The sequence below is a fragment of the Lithobates pipiens genome, unplaced genomic scaffold (assembly GCF_037356315.1).
Source record: "Lithobates pipiens isolate NorthernLeopardFrog02 unplaced genomic scaffold, aLitPip1_a1.2 Scaffold_19, whole genome shotgun sequence".
NCBI lineage: Eukaryota > Metazoa > Chordata > Amphibia > Anura > Ranidae > Lithobates > Lithobates pipiens.
In genome coordinates this window covers 91,853,486-91,872,386 of record NW_027507764.1, presented here as the reverse complement: position 1 = coordinate 91,872,386, position 18,901 = coordinate 91,853,486, and the positions used below count along the sequence as shown (strand labels likewise).

The following is an 18,901-nucleotide window of genomic DNA, read 5'->3' as shown; positions in this document are numbered from 1 at the left end:
GCATAGAAGAACAAGGTTTTGCCTGTACGCCTCTTTTGAGGTCTGGACCCTGGGAACCAGGACTCCTTCTTTTTTTGGTCATGCTACATCATCTAAAGATTTTCCTGAGGAGCGCTATACTGGTCCAAAGGAGTGGAACCCCTATAATAGGGACCCGGTCTTTGAAGATTACTTATGTTGCCTGCCGTGATAGGTGAAGTTTGGATCTGTCTCAGCCGTATCCGGTAGCGGTAAGAGAAGAAGCTTAGGAACTGCAAAGTCCACCTATGCCTGACATTGCAAATGCCTTAAATCTCATCTAGAGGGAGTAAAAATACCTTGTGCTTCTCAGCAGCTCTGTGTCCAGCTACAAACCGCTGTGTGTGTCCCAGGAGCAGGTGGGGGTTTGTAATTGAACAAAATGGTCCTCCCCCACCCCACCCCCTCCAATTGGGGAAACTAAGGGGCTGGAGAGTGGAGATACAGCATTTTTTTTTTTTTTTTTTTTGTAAAAGCTGTACTACATCCGCATGTCTGAATATAGCATTACTTTGAATTGGCAAAAATGACAGCGCTCAACTAATTTACACTTATGAAATCCGATTATAGGTGGTGGTGTATGATAATTTCCATTAAAGGAAAATACAATTGTTGTTCAGCATAAAAAGCTGATCTGTATGGTAGCATTTGCTGCTAGACTATTGCTCAGCAAGTAGTATATTTGTCTTAAAAAATGCCTTTTGTGCTTAGCATTATGACTTTCAGAACTACCACAAAGATACCAAAAAGGTATCCACCCCCAGGCGCTGGGAACTCCAGTCATGCCTGCACACTATCATCCTCTCTGGAGATACCCGAGATGGCAAGCCAGGGTGAGTCATTGGAACCTATTGGTGGTGCAACTGCTTCTCACACTTCAGCCCCTGTATACATGACTGAGGATGCATCTTCCTATGCCCTGCAGGGCTTAGAAGGAAGATTAGAGGCTTTAATCGCATCCTCCATCCAAGTAGATAGAAAGCGTGCTAGATCCCCCTTCCCCCACCTCAAACCCTTTACCAAGGGAACAGTGGGCACAGGATGAGTTATCACCCTCAGGCGATCACGTAGAAAAACAAGCCAATTATTCCTCTGCAGGGGAAACCACGTTGAACCTTTTACAGCCTCGCAATCTGAGAGATTGATGGTACAAACTCTTACGGAGATGGTTCATTCTACTTTCATGCTGCCCCTAATAGTCAACTGAAAGTTTGGTCTCTGCCTTGGGTTTTTTAAAAACCTTTACAACTTTTTCATGCGTTTCCGGTCCATGCATTACTAGAAAAGCTTATTTATGCTGAATGAGATCATCCGGATAAGCATTTTCTCCCTCCAAAGAGATTCTCAGTTCTCTAACCCATGTTTAAAGAGCCAACAGATAGTTTGAATTTCCGTTTAAAATCCCTTTTTTCCTTGGCAGATGTTTTCAGCCTGCAGTTGCTGCAATAGACATCTGTCAGTCCCTAAAGGACCAGTTCAAAGAGGCCCTTAAGGAGGTCCCTGCACAACAGGCCAGTGGGTTAGCCAAACTACCAAAGGCGCTATGTTTTGCTATAGATGCCATGAAAGGCTATTCACCAAGCGTCCCACCTTGCGCTTCTGCTAAAACACATGCGTAGCACCCTGTGGTTAAAAAGTTGGTCAGCCGAAGCACCTTGCAAAAAGCTTCTTACTAGTTCCCCTTTTATGGGGAGCGACTATTTGGGGAGGATTTGGTCAAATACATCCGAATGATTTCTAGTGGGAAAGGTACGCTCTTGCCCAAAAGAAGGTATAAGTGTCCTTTTATTTAAACTGACTCCTGCACCAGGGGCATCTGCCTTAAGGCAGTGGCAATGGCCTCCACCGTCAGATTATAAAAAGCCTCAGAGTCAGGCTCAGGCACAGAAAACATTCAGCCTCTGTATACATGATTGACAATCTGTCAATCATGCAGGGCTTAGAAGGAAAATTTGTGACTTTAATTACATCCCCGATCCAAAAGGATAGGAAGTGTTAGATCACCCTCCCCCACCTTAGACCCCCTTATCAGGGGAACAGTGGGTAGAGGATGAGGGTTTACCCTCGGGTGATTAGGAATAAAGGCAAACCGATTACACCTCTGCCGAGGAAACTGGAGTTTAACCTCGCAATCTGAGAGATTTCTGGTACAAATCTCTTCCCGAGATGGTTCGTGCCTCCTTCAAGCTACCTCTAGTAGAGTCAGCTGATCTGTTTCTTCTTCGGTTCCTTAAAACCTTCACTGCCTTTTTCATGCGTTTCCTGTATATGTACAGATCCACAAAGAAATTCCACGGAACCATTCTAGATCTAAAAGAATCTAAATCGGTTCCTAAAGATCCTCTCCTTTCTATGGAGTCGATCAGGTCAGTAGTTTTCTATCCTATAAGGAGGAGAACTTCTGGCGTCTATCGGCATCAGGGATGCATATATTTTCTCCATATATTTTCCCGCTATCCAAAGGTTTCTGTGGTTCGATGTAGAACAGCAATTCAGTTTGTAGCCTTGCCCTTTGGGCCAGCTACAGCACTGAGTGTTCGCAAAAGTGCTAGCCCCATCTTTAGCCAGGTTAAGGGCACAGGGCATAAACAGTATTGACATACCTAAGATGATCTATTGCTAATAGGCCGGCTTTCGGAGTAAAGTGTACGCATTACAACCAGTTACCTAGAAAAGTCTGGGTCGCGGTCTCAACCTAGAGAAGTTTCCCTTAAAACCGCTAAAAAAAGCAGGTGTATTTGGGTGTGATCATGATTACAGCCCAGAAAAAGGTGTTCTTGCCCAGACAGACAAAAAACAACTCCATAAGAGAGTTGGTGCGGAGGGTCAGGTCAAAAGGAGATCCCTCCATTCACCTTTGCATGAGGTTGTTGGGAAAGATGGTGGCTTCATTCGAAGCAGTTCCCTATGCCCAGTTCCATTTGAGACTGTTGCAAAACAGTTTTCTACCTGCTTGGAATAAAATGCCAAAGCAGCTGTCTCCAAGGGTGTCCCAAAGCCTCAATTGGTGGTTACTAAAGAATCTGCTAAAAGAAAAATCCTGCACACCAGTTATCTGGAAAGTGGTAACAGATGCCAGCCTTTCAGGCTGGTGAGCAGTACTAGAGAAAACTGTCCAAGGACGGTGTTCAAGAACCGAATGAGCCTTGCCCATCAACATCCTAGAGATTAGGGCAGTGCGTCTGGCTCTGAAAGCTTGGACTTCCAGGTTAAGGGGTTGTCCAGTCAGGATCCAATCCAACAAAGCCACGGCTGTGGCCTATATCAATCACCAAGGGGGCACCAAGAGTCTCTCGGTGCAGAGAAAGGTGAAGCATATTCTAACTTGGGCAGAAAGAAATATTCCGTGCCTATCGGCAGTCTTCATTCCGGGAATAGAGAATTGTCAGGCGGACTGCTTGTGCTGCCAGCAGATTATTCCCAGGGGAATGGTCTCTTCACCCCGACATATTTTTGGACTGTTTGTCAGAGATGGTGGTAGATCTTCTAGCATCCAAGTCAACTTTGTGTCCAGAACAAAGGATCCATTTGCATGCAAAACAGATGCGTTGGTCATACCGTGGCATCAGTTCTCACTGATCTGTGCATTTCCCCCTATTCAATTTCTGCCTCGACTTCTTTGCAGGATCAAGTTGGAAAGAAAACCGGTAATTCCGGCATGGCCCAGAAGGTCATGGTATGCAGAAATCGTAAAGATGGTAGTGGAGGTCCATGGTCCCTTCCACTGACGCCAGACTTGCTCTGATAAAGGGCAATATTCCATCCTACTTTACGAACACTACATTTAATGGCCTGGCTATTGAAATCCACATTCTGAAGAACCTGGGCTTTCCGGGTCAGTTATCTCTACTTTGATTAATGCAAGGAAACCAACTTCCAGAACTATATATTAGAGTCTGGAAGGCTTATGTTTCCTGGTGTGAATCCAAGGGTTGGCACCCTTGGAGATGTATCATAGGCAGAATTCCTACCTTTCTACAATTAGGCGTAGAGATGAAGTTGGCCCTGAGTACTATTAAGGGCTAAGGCTCAGCTTTATTGATTTTATTTCAAAAGGCCGCTTGCTATGCATTCTTTAGTCTGAGGTTTTATGCAAGGGGTGATGTGGATTAGTCCACCAGTTAAATCAACTTGAGCCCTTGGGACTTGAACTTAGTTTTGTCAGTGTTACAAAAACAGCCATTTGAACCGATGCATCATACTCCCTTAATCCTTCTGACAAGGAAGCTGGTATTTTTGGTTGCTATAGCTAGGAGGGTTTCAGAATTGGCTGCTCCTTTTTTTTTTTTTTTTTTTCCCATGAGGCCAGAGTGGTGTTGCTCCCTCATCCAGACTTTTTACCAAAAGTGGTCTCAGGTTCCCACCTGAACTAAGATATTGTCCTGCCATCCTTTTTTTCCAAAACCATGTTTCAGGGAAGAAAGTCACTACATTGTCTTGATGTGGAGAGAGCAGTGAAAATCCATTTAAAGGCAACTGCTCATTCGTAAGACTGATGTGTTTTTTTTTTTTTTTCCTGCCAGAGGGTCCTAAGAAAGGACAGGCAGTGTCGAAATCCACTGTCACTACGTGGGTTCGGCAAGTTATAATTCAAACTTTTTAAGGGGTAAGATTCCCCCTTTTCAAGTTAAGGCACACTCTACCAGGGTGGTTAGTGCTTCTTGGGCAGTGCGTCACCAGGCCTCCATGGCTCGGATCTGCATAGCAGCAAATTGGTTTTCAGTACCTACATTCACAAACTTTTATCAGGTGGATGTAAGAAGGCATGAGTAGGCAGCAGTATAAGTCCTCCAGTCTGGGGGTACCCTGTGGGTTGTCTCTCCCTCCCCCTCAAGTAGCATTGCTATGGGACGTCCCATTAAGTAATTAAGTCACTGTGTCCCATGATGTACGATAAAGAAAATAGGATTTTTATTACAGCTTACCTGTAAAATCCTTTTCTTGGAGTACATCATGGGATACAGAGGTCCATCCCCTCTTTTTGGGGTTTAAGTATATTGCTTTGCTGCAAAAACTGATGTGCTCCTGGAAGGAGGAGGGGTTATATAGGGAGCGAACTTCCTGGATTGGGTATACAGTGTCAACGCCTCAAGGTGGCCCATAAACCATTAAGTAATTACTTAGGCTCTGTGTCCCATGATGTACTCCAAGAAAAGTATTTTACAGGTAAGCTGTAATAAAAATCCTATTTTTCTGGTCTAACCTTACCTCACTGCTACAATATACATACCTCATCATCATAGCACGTTATACCCAACTTCTGTATTAGATGGCATTCTAGTACAAGATGGCATATTGGTAAAAGAATAGTGTGCCACATTCTGTCTTAACCTGTATCAGTTGAAAAATAGCACTGGATCCTTTAGGGTTATCTTATTAGTTCTCTTAGCAGTTATTGATATAAGAAATGTTTCCTGGAGGGGTGACTTCTACACCCTGGAAGATCTCCACGGTCTCCTTAGCTTGTAGTGTAAAGTAACAAAAAATGTAAATTGAAGTGCCACATCACCGCTGAAAGGTCCAGATGCATTTCTATTCAAATAGATCAGAGGGACAATCCTAAAAGTACCAGGGCATTGTTAGGATCCCAAAACGCCCCTTTCATCAGGTCTTGATTGGAAATAATGCGAATGGACTAGAAGTGAACTGAACCTTTACTGATATTTATTTCAGTGTGATTACAAGCAGGGGTCTTGTCCGCCAAACCAGCTGCTGACACAACCCGTGCTTGTAATCACACTGGAAAAAATACCATTGCATATGCAGTTTACTTGTCCATTCACAATGTTTTCAATCAAGACCTGATGCAGCTGGCATTTTTGGATCCCTAAAATGCATTGCCTACTTTTTGGATTGTCCCCCTGACTTTTATGGGAATAAGGTCATGTCTGGACCTTTTTAGCAGTAGTGCTGCGCTTCAATTTATATTTTTGTTACATTAACCAGTATCGGGACCCAGCACCATAGTCTTTACCTTATAAATAGCATCTGTGTCAGGATGGCATTCCATACTCTGTACCACTAGAACCATCACCATGACCTTTCCTCTATAACCTCATGCTGATCTGATTATTATTTTTTTTTTTTTTTCCCCCTTTTTATATAGACGAAACCTTATGTCTTTGACCGAGTATTCCAGTCAAACACATCTCAAGAACAAGTTTACAATGCCTGTGCTAAAGCAATTGTTAAAGGTAAGAATGATTATTAAATTCTTTAAATGTAAAAAGTTGTGTTATCAGATTTAAGATGCCTAGTGTCATAACTACAGAAGTTTGCTACCCCCAGTATTATTGCATGTTTAGGGCCCGTTCACACCAGATCAAGAGACTGGTTCTATCTGAATTTATTTCTACAGCTATAATCGCTCAGTAATTATTGGACCCGGCACTAGACTTGGAGGCATAGGACAGGACAGAGTGGATTTGATTTAAATCAACTCTTTAAATCATAATTTTTAAAAGAACCACTGTCATCTCTGTCCCGCAGCGGCTCCTCCCCTGACCCTCTGTTTACTCACTGACAGTCCCATTCACTTTAATGGGACAGCTGGTGATGCAGCAGTGACACAACAAGGTGATGGATGTGGTGGTAGGTTAGTGGATGCCCGCTAACAGGTGCTGTCATGATGGATCTGAAATGACAGGCGCTCTTTAAATGTAAGGACTCATTCTTGCTGGTAGTTAGAATCTTTAATATTTGCAAACAAAAATGCAGGTTTCCTATTTAGGGCCGGTTCACACAGCGGGCGATGCGAGGCGACACGACTCGCCTCGCTCCCGCAAGTCGCCCCCGTTCTGTACAATGGAACCGTTCTGAGAGGAGCGACTCGAGTCGCTCCGACTCAGAAAAAAGGTTCCTGTACTACTTCTGGGCGACTTCGGGGGCGACTTGCATTGACTTCTATACAGAAGTCCTCTGCAAGTCGCCGCTGAGGTCGCCGCAGGTCGCGGCGAGGCAAGTCGGAGACGCCTCGCCGCGCCTGCAGTGTGAACCGGCCCTAAGAATAACAAACCCTCAGGTTAGTAAATATTCCCAAACTGAGTCTCTTTTACAGCCTGCTGTCATTTTGCTCAAGGGAGGAAAAAAGCACTTCAAATTATGTGCAGAAAGATCACAAGTTTTATAAGCTGCTTAAGTTTCACTTTCGTTTTTACTGTTTGCCCTTCCTTCTTACACATGGAGCTTGGTACAGATGCATTTCTGTTCAAACAATCATACAGTTTGTAGTGTACATAGATTTGCAAAACAATGGTATAAAGGAATATTCCTGAATTTTGTTTTATCTCATGGTTATTACTGTGAAATTGTGTAAATGCATCAATGCGGTGCACGTCCTCTGTTTGCAGAGCTTTGATTCATTGATTTAGGTTTTTTTTTATCGATTTTTATCCAGCCTGGGACAGGAGGCTGCAGGCGTAGCATTTTCCGATGTCCATACACCCCAGCATGTCTTTGCTGTAGCTGAAGACAGGAAAGTTCTCCCCCCTCTCTTTAAAGGTGCTGGTCTCCATGGGAGTGGGTGTCGTCCATCAATATTCTAGAACAGCGAGTGATTTGATCCTCTAAATTGGTCAAAGCAATAGCAAGGACTCACTGTAGGAGTTGTCCGGGAATAGTTCTCTTTCGGGGAGTAGCTCTTCACCCAGAGGGATTCCAGAAGAGCTGTAGGCACTCAGACATACTAGTTATGGATCTTCTGCCGTCCGGGTTTATTGCAAAACTAGACGGGTTCAATTAAAGGATCAGAGATCTTCAACCATTTGTTGTGAATGCTTTGGGGACAACATGGGACCACTACCTTCCTTTCCTCCACTACTGCTTCTTCCACTTCTGCTTCCCAATATTTGGGTGTAAGGAACACTGATGATTCTGTTTTGTTCCGGTTTGATCTAGGGGAATGTGGTGGACTGTCCTTGGGTTCTTCTGGATTATCCTGACTCTAGGTTCAATCTTCCATCCTTCTTCTTTATAGTCTTTAACCGCCTGCTTATTTAAGCCAGAGTCTTGAAAGATCGAAATTTATGATTCTGTTATTCTTACTCTTTAAAAGCTAGAAAGTCCACATCGATGAAGATTTACTACTGGACCTGGAATTTCTTTTTTACCTGATGAGACTAGCAAGTTTCATCCCTGCAAGTATTGTGATCAATATCTTGGATTTTCTCTATACTGAGGGTAGTAATTGTTCAGGCTTTAGTATGTTTAGAGATCAGTTTACAACTTTAGCCGCCCCTGATCAATTTGCCTCTCGTTCCTTGGTGCATGATTTTATACAAGTTGCCACAGGTCTTGCTCATTCAGTCGAAAGGCCTTTTGACCTCATGACACCTTGGTTTGGTTTTTCAGAAAGCCCAGTTTGACGAGGAAGGTCGCATTTTTGGATGCATTTACTTCAGCTCATAGGGCTTTGGAACTGGCGGCCCTTAGGAAAAATGTCTGGTGCCTCGGCCATGTTTGTTTACCACATGTGGTTTTAGTTTTTCCATTTAAACAAAGACATTATTTTACCTGCTTTTGGTTCTCTGCCACCATCGTGGGGGGAGAAACACCACAGTTTAGTTGTGGTCAGTGCTATTAAAATTGGTCTGAAGTCGTTGAAAAATCTGATGCTCATTTTGCGATTCCTGAGGATCCAAAGAGGTCATTCAGCTTCCAAATCTTCTATTTCTTGGTGGATTTACCTGGAAATTTCTCAAGCTTACGGGTTGGAAGACATGGTTCCACCTTTTTCTCAATGACTGCTTTTTCTACCAGTAGTGTTGGGCTTCTGGGCCATCTGCCATCAAGATTCAGTAGCTCAGGTTTGCGAAGCTGCTACCTGGTCTTTGGTTCAGGTTTTTACAAATTTTAACAGGTTGATGGTGTCACTGTCGACACTTTTTAGTCGTAGTGTTTTGCAGGCTGCTGTGTGAGGTGCTTTCCTGTTTCTGGTTGCTTTTTGGGGTTTGTTCCTCCCCTCATTTAATTGCTTTGGGACATCCCTGATGCTAAGGATTACTAAAACTGCTCTGTGTCCCATGATGTACTATGAAGAAAATTTAATTTTTGACTTGCCTGTAAAATCTATTTCTTGGCGTACCTCATGGAAGATGACAATCCCTCTTCTATGTGTTGTGGTTTATGGCTTGCTACAAAACGGAAGCATCTCCCACATGGGAGGGCTTATGCCGAGGGGAGGGGGACTTCCTGCTTTTCTTGCCAGTGTCCAATCGCCAGTAGGTGGCACGCAGGGTGGATTTGATTTAAAGTTTTTAAAGCGTAACTCTCATCTCTGTCCCAGCGCCTCCTCCTCTGACCCGCTGTTGACTCACCGATGGTCCCATTCACTTTAATGGGACTGCTGGTGATGTGGCAGTGACACAAGGTGAGGGACGTGACAGCAGCAGGTGAATGGATGCTCGCTAATCATGATGGATCTGAAATGACAGGTGCCCTTTAAATGTGGGGACTAATTTTTGCCGGTAGTTAGAATATTTAATATTTGCAAAAAAAATGGTTTCCTATTTTCAGAATAATAATCTTTCAGGTGAGTAAAACGGCGATATCAGAACAATTCAATCATACAGTTTCTAGTGTACATACTGTAGGTTTGCAAAACAATGGGATAAAGGAATATTCCTGAACTTTGTTTTATCTCATGGTTACTTTGAAATTGTGTGAAAGCATCAATGCAGTGCATGTTATTTCAGCTTGCATAGCTTGGATTTATTGGATGATTTTACCAATAATGTAAATATTGCAGAATATACAGCCTCATGCAACATAACTAAGCTCCATTTCATGCTGAATAAATTATTAATGTATCCTAAATAGAAAACTATCTTTAGACTGATTTCTACTCCAAAAGCATTTTATTAAAATTTGATAAAAATACAAAAAAAATTTGATTAAAAAGAGAAATCTGATTTTTTTTTTTTTTATCCACCCTGGTGGCATGTAATCGTAATAGTAAGGATTGTTGAAGATGCTCCATTTTTCCCTGGTGTCGAAATGGATTTTGCAGGTTGGTCGAAATCCAATTCTCATTCATTTCTATTGGCTGCAGTGTGAAGCAGTATATGAGCTGAGCTGTAAAACGAAGTACTATGGACTATAGTTTTGGAACTGAATATTTTTTTTATTCCCTTGTATGTGGACCTGTGGTTAATGTTTACAGATGCCTATACTAGAATAAAGGTTTAGGAATGTTTTTTGCTCTCTATCCATGCCATATTTGTTTTTAAAGCTTTTTTACACTTTTATATACTGTGATCTGTTAATCCAATCCTGTCCGCCAAATCTAGATAGATGGAGGTCCTATTTTCAGGCGGTCCGATTTCATCCGATCACACCGCCCCTCCCAAATAGAGGAGAGTGGGGCTCGGACCGGTCTGTCTCTGCACAGTGAGTGGAGACTGATTTATCATCGCCTGCTCACTGCTCAGCGAAGATCAATGGCTCGATCCATGCTGAGCAAACGGAGTCCGTCAAAACGGATCTGCCCACGAACGAACGAAATACTTGTATAGCGCACAATGCGAACTGAATCGCCTCTAGGCGCTGTGGCGAGCTTTGATCATCTGCTAAAAGAGGAAGGTCTTGAGTTTTTTCCTAAAAGCCAGGTGATTTTCTTCCAGGCGGATGTTGATTGGTAGAGCATTCCATAACCGAGGCCCTTGGACAGCGAATCTCCCCTGGATTTATACTGGGCTTTGGGCACGAGGAGGAGGTTTTTGTTGGCTGATCGAAGACTGCGGTTTGGTGTGTAATGATTTAGTTTCTCCATTAGGTATTGCGGAGCTTCTCTATGCACGCATTTGTGGGTGAGGCAAAGGGTCTTGAACGTGATCCGATTTTTTTACGGTTAGCCAATGTAAGCTCCTCAGCGAAGGAGAGATGGATTCCCAGGGTTTTTTTTCCTGTTATCAGCCTTGCCGCCGTGTTTTGGATCAGTTGTAATCGCGCAAGTTGATATTGTGGTAATCCTATGTAAAGCGAGTTTGCGTAGTCCAGTCGTGAATTAATGATTGTTCCAACTACCACTGCTTTGCCCTTCTTTGGGATAAAAGGGATGAGTCTGCGAAGCATGCGCAGCAGATGGTGAGATCCACTGACTACAGATCCTATTTGCGCATCCATTGACATTTGTGCGTCTAAAATAACCCCGAGACTCTTCGCTTTGGTCTTTGGGGAGATAGTCTGCCCAAAGACGGTTTGTGGAGACCAGGAGCTTTTGGTTGCGGGCTTATGATTTGGGTGCAAGATAAGAAGCTCTGTCTTTGATTCTTTCAGCTGGAGGGAGTTAGTGGTCATCCAGTCCTCTATTGATTTGAGGCAGTTTTCAAGTTGTTGTTGGTGATCTTTTTTTCCATTGATCCGGAAATAAAGTTGCGTGTCATTAGCGTAAGAGTGGAAGCAGAGATCTGAGCATCTGATGATTTGGAGAAGTGGGCGAATGTAAATGTTGAAGAGAACGGGTGATAAAGGAGAGCCTTGAGGGACTCCGCAGGTGACTGCCCGAGTTTCGGAGAGGAATTTTCCTAGTTTCACTGTCTGTGACCGATTTCCTAGGAAGGACGCGAACCATTGGAGATCTAGGTCTTGGACTCCGGCTACTTCTGTGAGTCGGACGAGTAGAGTATTGTGATCTACTGTATCAAACGCTGCACTTAGGTCTAGCAGTACGAGGAGACACGGCTCTCCGTCATCTGCTGCTTCGAGGGCGTCGTCTCAGATCTTGAGGAGAGCTGTTTCTGTTCCATGACCCGGGCGGAAGCCTGATTGCAGCGGGTCCAGGAGTTTGTGAGTATCCAGGTGAAGTTGTAGCTGATGTACTACAGCTTTCTCCATGATCTTAGAAATGGTGTTGAGGCTTGTAATTGGCCTACGGTTGTTTGGATCCTGAGGGTCCAGGTTTGGTTTCTTGAGTAGAGGTTTGACGATGCCTTGTTTGAGGATGCTGGGAACAATCCCTTCGTGGAATGATCGGTGTATGAGGTGGGTTATGGTTGGAGCCACGATGTCGGAGCATTCTTTCAGTAGTTTTGTGGGGATGATGTCAATAGGTGAGGTACTGTCACGCAGTTTATTAATGATGTTTTTGCGGTGTCTACGGTAATTGGGGATAGTGAAAATTTCGGCGGTTGCGGTATGTTGGTGCAGACATCCTCTTTATGTATTTGCTGGCTGAGGTTGGATGTTTTCTTCTGACAAATTGTTTCCCTGATGGTTTTGACTTTATCGATGAAAAAATCCGACAGTTTGTCACAGTAATCCTGGGATTCGCTTTCTGGGGGTTCTAGGCACACCGGATTCATTGATTGATTAACCAGTTTAAACAGTTCCCGTGGTTGGTTTGCGGCCGTTGAGATTGTATATGAGAAGTGGTCCTTTTTGGCTTTGAAGATTGCTTTCCGATAATTCTCTGTGAGACCTTTGTAGTTGAAGTGGTTTTCCTATGTGGTATTTCTTCTCCATGTTCTTTCCGCTCTTCTGCGTTCTTGCTTTAGTACGGCGAGGGAGCTATTAAACCATCCAGAGTTTTTCTTCCTGATGAGAGCCCTGCGTTTTGGTGCTACCGAGTCTGCTGATTGCAGCAATGCCCTGTTCAGGGAGTTGAGTGTTTCCTCCGTAGAGTGGTTTATGGTTATTGTAGTTATCTTGTTGGACAGAGTGGATTTGAAGGATTCGGAGTACAGTTTTTTATGCGATCTGGTCCAGTGCGTTGTTACAGGTTTCCGTTTTTCGTTGGTGATGTTGGTAGCTATTTTGAATTTGATGGCGTGGTGATCTGTCCATGGCAGAGTTATGTTGTCGAGTATGTTGACGTCAATGTTCTGTTTGAAAATGAGGTCCAGGGTGTGTCCTGACCCATGCGTGGGAGTCTTTATCAGTTGCTGGAGACCCAGTTCTTCTAGTTGATTGATGCAGGCAGTCGCAATGGGGTCTTTAGGCTCGTTTGCCCAAAGGTTGAAATCTCAGAGTGCCAGGAAATTTTTGAATTTTAGGGTGTGCATTGCAAAGGATTCCGTGAGGGGTGAAAGAAGATTGGACTTTGGTCCCGGTGGTCTGTAGCACAGTAGAATATGAGTGGTGTCATGGGGTGTTGGTTGAAGATGTAGCGTCAGGGTTTCCATAAAAGGCACTGGGTTCTGAGATGATGGTTTAGTGAGATCCAGGTGACCTTTAAAGATCACTGCTAGGCCTCCTCCTTTTTTCCCTATCCGGTGTTCGGTTAGGATCCTGTAGTTTTCCGGCACCAATTCGGTGAGGATGGTGTTGCAGTCAGAGGTTAACCAGCTTTCGGTGATGAAGAGGCAGTCTACATTGTTCTCGATGATGAAGTTGTGTACTTCCAGTCTATGTTTGACTGCAGACCTGGCGTTAATCAAGGCGCAATCTAATTGTAGTGGTCGAGTAGATGTTTTCCTGTGGTTGGGAGCTGCTTGTCGTCCGGTTTTTAATAGTTGTTCTCTTTGAAGTATTTTTTGTATGGAAGATGGCAATGTGGTGTTGATGTTCCTTAGTCTGTGCAGAACTTCAGCTGAGTATTTGAAGTAGCACATGGTTTGTGGATGCTGTTGATGGTACTATGGGCCTAAGATGATGATCCTGATCAGGGTATTGATCCTGAGGAGGGGCTAGGTATCAGACTTGCCACCGTGCTTGAGGCTATTAGTGCGCAAGTTGATCAGGGGATGCCTATATGGATGCGGAAGGAGTTGTTGTATTCGGTTGCTGGCTGTTCCGGCTACCTTTACTTAAGGTGAAGGTCTCCGCTCAGAAGAGAAGTCTGGCTGTGATCTGGAATAGTCGTCCTAGGATAGCGTGAAAAATGGAACGGAGGCCGGAGGTAGGGGTATGCTAACCTACGGTTGTTCCTGATTGTTCCAGAGGAAGGCGAAAAACCCCCTGACAGTAGCAGCCGAACGCACCAGTGGGGCAAAAATTCCTTCCTGACCCCCGTAGGCGGTCGGACGGAGTCCCTGGAACAATCACTGGGGGGGGAGTGGAGGTGCGAGCTTGCCTAGCTGCGGTGGTCCCCGTTAAACACTCTAGTTCCGGTGAATCTGGCTTGCTGTCAGCCTGACGTTTCCGGAGAGCTGTCTGGTTGCCCCTTGCAGTGGGATCTTTAACCACTTCAGCTCCGGACCAATAAATACCTTAAGGACCAGAGGTCTTTTTGCAATTTCGCACTGCGCTGCTTTAACTGGTAATTGCGCGGTCATGCAATATTGCACCCAAACGAAATTTGCGTCCTTTTCTTCCCACAAATAGAGCTTTCTTTTGATGGTATTTGATTGCCTCTGCGATTTTTTTTTTTTTTGCGATATAAATGGAAAAAGAGCGAAAATTTTGAAAAAAAAAGATATTTTCTTCTTTTTGTTATAAGAAAAATCGAATAAACTAAATTTTAGTCATACATTGAGGGCAAAATTTATTCAGCCACATGTCTTTAGTAAAAAAAATGTCAATAAGCGTATATTTTTTGATTTGCGCAAAAGTTATAGCGTCTACAAACTAGAGTACATTTTCTGGAATTTACACAGCTTTTAATTTATGACTGCCGATCTCATTTCTTAAGGTGCTAAAATGGCAGGGCAGTACAAATCCCCCCCCCCAAATGACCCCATTTTGGAAAGTATACACCCCAAGGAAATTGCTGATGGGTATGTTGAGCCCATTGAATATTTATTTTTTTTGTCCTAAGGGATTGAATAATGACAAAAAAAAATAAATAAATTTTTTTTACAAAAAGTTGTCACTAAATGATATATTGCTCACACATGCCATGGTTATATGTGGAATTGCACCCCAAAATATATTCCGCTACTTCTCCCGAGTATGGGGATACCACATGTGTGGGACTTTTTGGGAGTCTAGTCGCGCACGGCACCCCGAAAACCAATCACCACCTTCAGGATTTCTAAGGGTGCAAATTTTTGATTTAACTCCTCACTACCTATCACAGTTTCGAAGGCCATAAAATGCCAAAATAGCACAAAACCCCCCAAAATGACCCCATTTTGGAAAGTAGACACCCCAAGCTATTTACTGAGAGGCATGTTGAGTCCATGGAATATTTTATATTTTGCCAAAAGTTGCGGGAATATTACAAACTTTTTTTTTTTTTGCACAAAGTTGTCACTAAATGATATATTGCTCACACATGCTATGGGCAGAAGTCAAATTACACCCCAAAATAAATTCTGCTGCTTCTCCCGAGTACGGGGATACCACATGTGGGGGACTTTTTGGGAGCCTAGCCACGTACGGGACCCCGAAAACCAAGCACTGCCTTCCGGATTTGAATATAAAATGCTACCATAAAACCTGTTAGCGATGGCAGGGATCAGGCCTGACTCTGCGATCGCTGCAGTTATGTGTTTAGTGTTTTGTAAGTGACAGTGATCGATCGATACTGCACTTGGGTGGGCTGGGCAGAGGTGCAAAACGCAGGTGCCAGCAGGTATTTGGGCTGATCCTGCTGACAATGCGTTTTTTTGGAACCCTAAACTGCTGGGGACGCTAGTATAGATCTGATCAGATCAGATATTGATCTGTTCAGATTCTATACCACTACGGGAGGTGTATGCTTTGTGTGTGGGTGTTAGCGGTACTGGCACTAACCTAGCGCTGCCTGGGGCGACGCAGACCCTGACCCTAAAACCTAATTGATATCACCCGCCGGGTGATCAGAGGGTTAAACCTTTATTGGGTAATAAATGGTGGGTGCCCTGATGCTATAAAAAACAAACTAACCAGAGTCACCCGTAACACTTATACGGTGATCAGTGGTGAAAGGGTTAACTAGGAGCAATCAGGGGGTTCAAATTTTTATTAGGTAGTATATGGGGGTCCCTGGCGCTATATAAAAACCTGACGGGGAACCTAAATAACTAACTGGCTAACCAGCGTCACCAGTGACACTTATACTGTGATCGCTGGCAAAAGGGGGTGAAAGGGTTAACTAGCGGAAATCAGGGGGTTAAAACCATTATTGGGTAGTATATCGGGGTACCTAGCGCTATAAAAACCTGGCGGTGAACCTAAAAAAATAACTAGCTACCTAGCGACTGTAGCGACACTAATGCAGCGATCAGAAAAACGATCGCTTAGTGACAATGGCAAAAGGGGGTGAAAGGGTTAACTAGCGGCAATCAGGGGGTTAAAACCATTATTGGGTAGTATATCGGGGTACCTAGCGATATAAAAACCTGGCGGTGAACCCAAAAAAATAACTAGCTACCTAGCGACACATGCAGCGATCAGAAAAATGATCGCTTAGTGACACTGGCAAAAGGGGGTGAAAGGGTTAACTCTAGGGGCAATCAGGGGGTTAAATCTTTATTGGGGGGTGATAGGGGGCTACCCTGGACCTAACACTAACTGTCCTGACAGTTTTTACTGTCACAACTGACACTGAATGCATTGATCAGTAAAGAAATGATCAATGCAATCAGTGACACTGTGACTGGGGGGGGAGGGGGGGATCGGGGGGGGGGTTTGTGTGCCTGTGTGTACCTACATGTCAGTGTAGTGTTGGTGCACACTTACTTTCTGTCTTCTCCTCGTAGTCCGGTCAAAAAGACCGCCCCGAGGAGAATGACATCACTTCCTCCTTCCTGTGTAAACAATACACAGGGGAGGAAGCTTCTCATTGGCCAGGAGCGATCCAGAGGGGGTGGCCGAAAACCAACGGCCATCCCCTCATCACGGAGCGCTCCTGGACCGAATCGGACCGCCGTAACCAGCGGGAGGGGGTCCGATCGGACCCCCCACCCGCTGGAAGGCAATCATGTAGATGTACGTGATTGTGCCTGCCTGTGCCATTGTGCTGACGTACATTGGCAATACGGCGGTCCTCAAGTGGTTAAAATGGAGGTAGGATAGAGGTTAGAGACTCCTGTCTTAACTCCTGTTTTCAACTCCTGGTTATTAACTCTCCACTTTAGTTAAAAAATCCACTTGTGTTCACAAAATCCACATGCAAGCCACAATCAGGGAGCCCAGCGTGAAAGGGGCCTAATTCTGCATGCTAAAGACATTTAGCTTCTTATATTGAATTTTCATTGTGAGAGTAGCGGAAATTAAGTTTTTTGTTTTTCGCATGTTGACACAAAAGTACATTTAATGGCATGCTTTGAAAATTTAGCACAAATCAAAAAAAATGTTTATAACCTCAGCAAAGGAAATGTCTGCTTACTGATGAAACCTAACATAAAGGTAAAATGTACACCATCACAGCAGTAAATACTGAAACAATAGGTGATAATTACAGTCAAAATTTTATTGCCGTATGATAAAAGGTTTGACGCCTATTTAACATGCCCTGAATAATGGTGCAACTAAATGAAATATGGGCAGCACACAGTTCAGAGTTTCTTAGCGGCAACTTACGGGTGTGATGGTGGGGGTAAAATCTCCCTCATCTTTTTGTTTCCACAGTGTGTAATTGATGTGGGCACGCGGTTTCTTTTTTTCATAAAGGAGTACTTTTACTTGCCATAGGGCTCTTGAGAGTCCAGTGCAGTCCTTATTTAACCTCTTGCTGCCTGCACTATAACCGAATGATGGCCACAGTGCAGACCTTAATTTCCGGGAGGCCGTCATATGACTGCCTCCCCTTTGCACACCCACCCCCTGCAGGGTGTGCTTGGCAAGTCACCCAGACTCGGGTGATCACAGATCCGAGTAGGGGGGCTCTCCCGCCAGCCAATGACAGCTGATCACATGATCTAAGCAAAAGCTTGGTAATTTTTTTTTTTGTCTTGTTTTTTTTTTTTCTCCTCACGCTGAAAGCGCAAGGAGAAAAAAAAGCTGATCACTGGCTTATCTGCAAGGGACATCGGTGAGGAAGAGGCAATTCTGCCTCATCTGTGCCACCAGTACTCCCTGCCAGTGTCCACAGTGCCACCTATCGGTGTAACCAACCAGTGCCGATCAGTCCCATCACTGCCGCCTCATCAGCATACATCAATGAAGGAGAAAAATTACCTGTTTGCAAAATTTTATAAAAAAATATAATTTTTTTTATCTCGGTCTTTAATTTTTTTTTTTTTTTTACAAAAAAATAAAAACCGCAGGGGTGATCAAATGCCACCAAAAGAAAGCTCTATTTGTGATAAGATACAAATTTAATTTGGATACAGTGTTGTATGACCGCGCAATTGTCATTCAAAGTGCATCAGAAAATCGGTCTGGACAGGAGGGGGATTTAAGTGCCCAGTAAGCAAGTGGTTAACGGAAGTCTGATCTAACTTTGCCCTACGACGTCATGTTTGATTTCGATGCAACTTCAATGAACGGACCATATCAGGCCACATGCCCTCAACATAGGGAGGCAAGTGCATCTTCCCGACAACCATGGGTGCTGGTTGTGGGGGTATGCTTGCAGGAGGCTTATCGGAATCTGGAAGCCCTCTTTAACAATGGGGGTTCCCAGATCACAGCCTCCCACCCTATATGTATGATTATGGGCTACATTGTACCCCTACTCATTCACCCAAAAAAGTGTCAAAAATAAAACCAGTACACAGGTTTTTGACAAAGTCCTTCTTATTAAAGTAGCTCCTCTGGGTCTTCTCCCTCCGGTTCTTCTGCTGGTTCTTCTCCCTTCTGAAGTCTTTTCCTGACGCTAGCTCCCACTGTTGTTAGCTCTGGCATGTGCCATAACTTGGCCATGGGGCGTAGCTATTCTGTGATGTCATCCAGAGACCCTGCCCCTTGAGATGTCACTGCCCCATCATGCCTCGGCAGAACCAGAGGTGATGCCGGGGGGATAATGTGTATATGATGTCTTTTTAATGATGGCTATCCCTCCAATACTCAAATGCCTTTAAATGGTAACTCTCCCTTTCTCCAAACATATACACACACCTGAAGAACATTATATATAATG

General features: G+C 44.1%; 1 protein-coding gene across 2 annotated transcripts in view; it reads left to right on the top strand.

Annotated features, from left to right (window-relative positions):
• The window catches only part of KIF5B (kinesin family member 5B), a 107,606-nt gene that overhangs the window by 35,399 nt on the left and 53,306 nt on the right, over nucleotides 1-18,901 (top strand). For both annotated transcript variants that reach the window (XM_077491078.1, XM_077491077.1), the window contains exon 2: nucleotides 6,125-6,212. In XM_077491078.1, the coding sequence (XP_077347204.1) occupies nucleotides 6,125-6,212 (88 nt within the window). The remainder of the gene's footprint in view (nucleotides 1-6,124; nucleotides 6,213-18,901) is intronic.